Source organism: Rhipicephalus sanguineus, chromosome 7, assembly GCF_013339695.2.
Source record: "Rhipicephalus sanguineus isolate Rsan-2018 chromosome 7, BIME_Rsan_1.4, whole genome shotgun sequence".
Taxonomy (NCBI): domain Eukaryota; kingdom Metazoa; phylum Arthropoda; class Arachnida; order Ixodida; family Ixodidae; genus Rhipicephalus; species Rhipicephalus sanguineus.
In genome coordinates this window covers 1,764,432-1,768,372 of record NC_051182.1, presented here as the reverse complement: position 1 = coordinate 1,768,372, position 3,941 = coordinate 1,764,432, and the positions used below count along the sequence as shown (strand labels likewise).

Genomic DNA, 3,941 nt, shown 5'->3' with positions numbered 1-3,941 from the left:
AAAGCGACGGCCGCGAAACGTACGTTCGTTATTTTTTCGCCGGCCTTCGACGATGCCAGAGCATTTGGCCCAGCGGCGTTCCTTTTGAGGTTGTCGGCAACGCCCTAAAGCACGCGCCAATTGTTCATTGCACGTCGCTCAGGTCCTTAGCTCGACAAAGGCAACCCAGATAACATACTCGCAGTACTGCTGTTACTGTGTTTTTTTTGTCCTCAGGCGTGGGTATGGAACGAGCCAGGTTTCCTTGGTCTCGCCCGAAGCGGTGCTCGTTGTCCACCTACCACAACGGTCTCGCACACACGGAGAGCGAGATCGACGGGGAGACACCACGAAGCTGTGACGTCAGCCTTCCGAGGCGGCCAGCGCCCCGTCGGCGCCACGGCACGTGCTAGTGGTCATACAAAGGGGAAACAAAAACAAGGGCGTCTCCTCAGGCTGTGTGGCGGTGGCCTGCTTTGTGCTAGGCGACGGACATCTCAACGAGAAGCAGGGGTTGGGCGAGGACAACCGCAGTGGCCCCTCGCAGTGTCGCTGGGGACGCTATATAACGAGCATTCGCTCGCGGGTTTCCGGTAGTTGGAAATTCACTTCGACGCGCTAACACCATGAACAGCCTCGTAAGTCGGGACAGGGTAGCAACGACAAAATGGACGCGTATGCAACTCCGCTCGTGCATAATCACCCCTAGTTGTGATGCTACGAAAGTTCTAGGTTTGACTCGTACTATTCTTAATTCAGAAAAGTCTCGTGGGAAGGAGCTGACCCAAAAAATTGAAAAAAGGTGTTCAGTTATTGTAACACGCATAATAATTGAGCAGGAGCGTACCACTCTTATTCATGTGGGAGTTAGTGCATGCCAAGTACTGGACCAGGCAGGCCAGTCCTAGCCTGGTGAGGAAGCGCATTACCGGCTGAATGTCACCGGCGTGAGGGACATTAAGGGCAGGTGACAAGGGAATAACGTCGCCGCAGAAAGCACAGCACCGTGTTGATTGGAGAAACACGGGAGATGTATTTGCCCTGCAGTGGGCGTATGATAACGTTGATGTACTAATCTTAGTCCATTTAACTAGGTCGCTTATCGCCAAGTACTGCGATCGAGGTAGCTGACAATGACCCTTAACTTATGCTCAGAAACTGCGAATTTTCAGTCATACCGTGCGAACGTACGTCAAACTACAAAAAGGCTTAAAGCGCTAATAACAGAGACCACGAAGCTGTGACGTTATGTAACGCCAACACGTAATATATACACGTTCTCGCTACTGCATGGGTATTTAAGAAAGTGCACGTTGGGAAATAGCAAGAAATTTCTTACGACGTCACGTCCGGGGATCACTATTTTTATGACGTGTCGGCCGATACACTGAAATTTTATTTCCTTGGCGTAACTCACCTAAATAAGTATACTTTTGACCGCATCGTTTACAATGTAAGTACAATTTAGCATACCTTGAGAAAGACGTTTAAAATTGTTACAGAAATTAGCTTTTGTTATCAAAAAAAGGATGACTCCCGCAATAGTTACGCGCTAGGCATTCGAGAACCGTAACGCGCCCCACAGATAACGCAATATTGTTTTACTTGATAATATCTGCGGTTTAACGTCCAAAAACCACGATATGATTATCAAGGACGCCGTAGTGGCCCGCGACCTTCGGGTCAGCAGTCGAGAGTCATAACCACTAGAACATCGTGGCGGGCCAATAACCGTTTTACTTAATGATTGGGGCTAACATCGCATAGATATTAGCCGCAGCTGTGGATTCTATGGCATATCCATCAGTGTCCACCGCCAGGATAATCGTGCTCCATGTAAAGGAGCACGATTACTTTGCTTCTCTTTAGTTATGCTGCAGGTAGTTCTGAAAAAGCATTCAACGCCAAACCACCGAGCAGAATTAAATTAGCTGGTGTTTATTGTTGTGTAGTTGACCAAAATTTGATGTATTTTGTGACTATGTATAGAGCGCTGAGTGCGCGTAAATGCTGCCGAAATGTATTGCGGTCATGCTGTCGCTTGTTTTCTACGTGACCGCAGCATCGAAAGTAGATATGAAAAGACGCTATGGCTCCAAATTATGCGTCACCTAATCTGCTGTAAACAGACCAATTGAATGTTTTCTCGGTTACAGACCGTTGTCGCCTTCTTCGGCCTTGTGGCCGCCGCCTGCGCCGGCTTCGTCGGCGGCTATGGCGGATACGGCCATGGCTATGGCTATGGACACGGCCTTGGATATGGCCACGCTGTTGCTGTCGCACCAGTTGCCGCTGTCCACAAGACCGTTGTTGCTCCCAGCTACAGCGCCGGAGCTCACTACGGCTCCGTTCACGCTGTGGGCCACGGCTATGGACATGGTTACGGCTATGGCGGCTACGGTCACGGATACGGCCTGGGATACGGCCACGGTCTCGGATACGGCCACGGCCTCGGATACGGTGTGGCTCTCAAGGGTGTTGCCGTCGGTGTTGGCTATGGTCATGGATATGGCCACGGCTACGGATATCATGGTTAAGAATTATTTACATAACTGGTAAGACTTCAAAAGTGCATTATTTCTATCAATCCCGCGTTCCACGTGGTGTGTACACAGCACGGTAGAATTATAGCTGAGGTGTCATACAAACAAGCCTACAAATGCAACTTGTGGAAAAGCCTTTATTGGTTTTCATTTCTATAGTATGACTTCATTATCATATGTGTAGCCCTCTGAGGATAGAGTAAGAAAGTGAAAAGGAGGGCTCAAGACGTTAATAAAGAAGGCAGTCTATCAAATAATGGTCAGCGATAACACGCTCTAAGACCCATGACGTCAAGCTTTAAGATGTCTTTATCATGATTTTCATGACTTGCATGCTTTTTTCTGCAAATCAATTTTTTGCAGAGATGAGATTACTATGCAGGTAAAAAATGTAAATAATTTACCTACAGCAGCAGGTATCTTGTAGGCATACCGTTGATTTTGTTCATAAGGTTGCTGTTCATAAGGCCTAGTGAGCTTACATAGTAGCGAGTGCAGATAAGTTTAGGATATCCTATAATTTATGCATCTTACCTATCATTATAGAAGCCGTAAAATCGCATATCATGTTGTATGGAAAAGTGTGAACACCACGGATATGAAATGGCCTAAAAATGTGGCGCACAACTGTAGAACAGGCAACAGTTTCATGAAAATTAAATGTTTTGAACGTACTTCCCACTCGTTGTGGCATTCTTAGGTACGTGCTTGACACATTTTCTCCAAACACTTAAAATTTCGAAGTATCCATGCGTGCGTTGTTATGCTTTTCCTTCCAGGAGACTGGGAAGTAGGATCTTCAAATTGGCACCAGGCGCCTCGTGGGACAAGTGTCATTGTGCAAAAGAATCTAATAAAGTTATACGTGCTAAGAAATTGTGCTCTATTCCTCGAACCACGTTTCTATCACTGGCTTTGCCAACCAATATCGGTTTTCACAAGATAATTATTGATAGTCTTACACCGCCTATGCACATTGTTAAAGACGCTTGTTTTGCTTAACGTACATGTAGTAGTAATTATTTTTCTTTAATGCGAAGCATTTCTTCGCGAATCAGAGGCACTTTCACGGTTTCTGTCTCTCTATCTATAGGGTGTTTCAGATAAGACGCACCAAGTATCAAAAATTAAGCATAGGCGCTACGTGTCTCCAATTAGCGCAGTAATGTTTTGAGCCATATAGAGCACGTCAGAACATTTTTTCGAATCCGCAAAGCTCGGTAATTGACAAAGATTGTTTAATGAAGTTTTTAAATAGCAACTCTAGACAGAAAGTTTCAATACAAAAGTTTTTTTCTTATTGACATGATGTAAGGAGATGTTGGCGCACAAATAAGGCGCCGGCTACTCCTTAGCTCTTGCAGTACATGGGTTCATAAACATAAATTCCCGCAGCCCAACCGCACTATCCGTATCTAT

General features: G+C 46.0%; 1 protein-coding gene across 1 annotated transcript; it reads left to right on the top strand.

Annotated features, from left to right (window-relative positions):
* The first annotated feature begins 576 nt into the window (after positions 1–576).
* On the top strand, positions 577–3,406 carry LOC119400600 (cuticle protein 64). The gene is made up of 3 exons (XM_037667659.2): positions 577–617; positions 2,136–2,534; positions 3,302–3,406. Exons 1-2 carry the CDS (start codon positions 606–608, stop codon positions 2,514–2,516), a joined length of 393 nt encoding a protein of 130 aa, XP_037523587.1. The 5' UTR covers positions 577–605; the 3' UTR covers positions 2,517–2,534; positions 3,302–3,406.
* Positions 3,407–3,941: the final 535 nt, after the last annotated feature.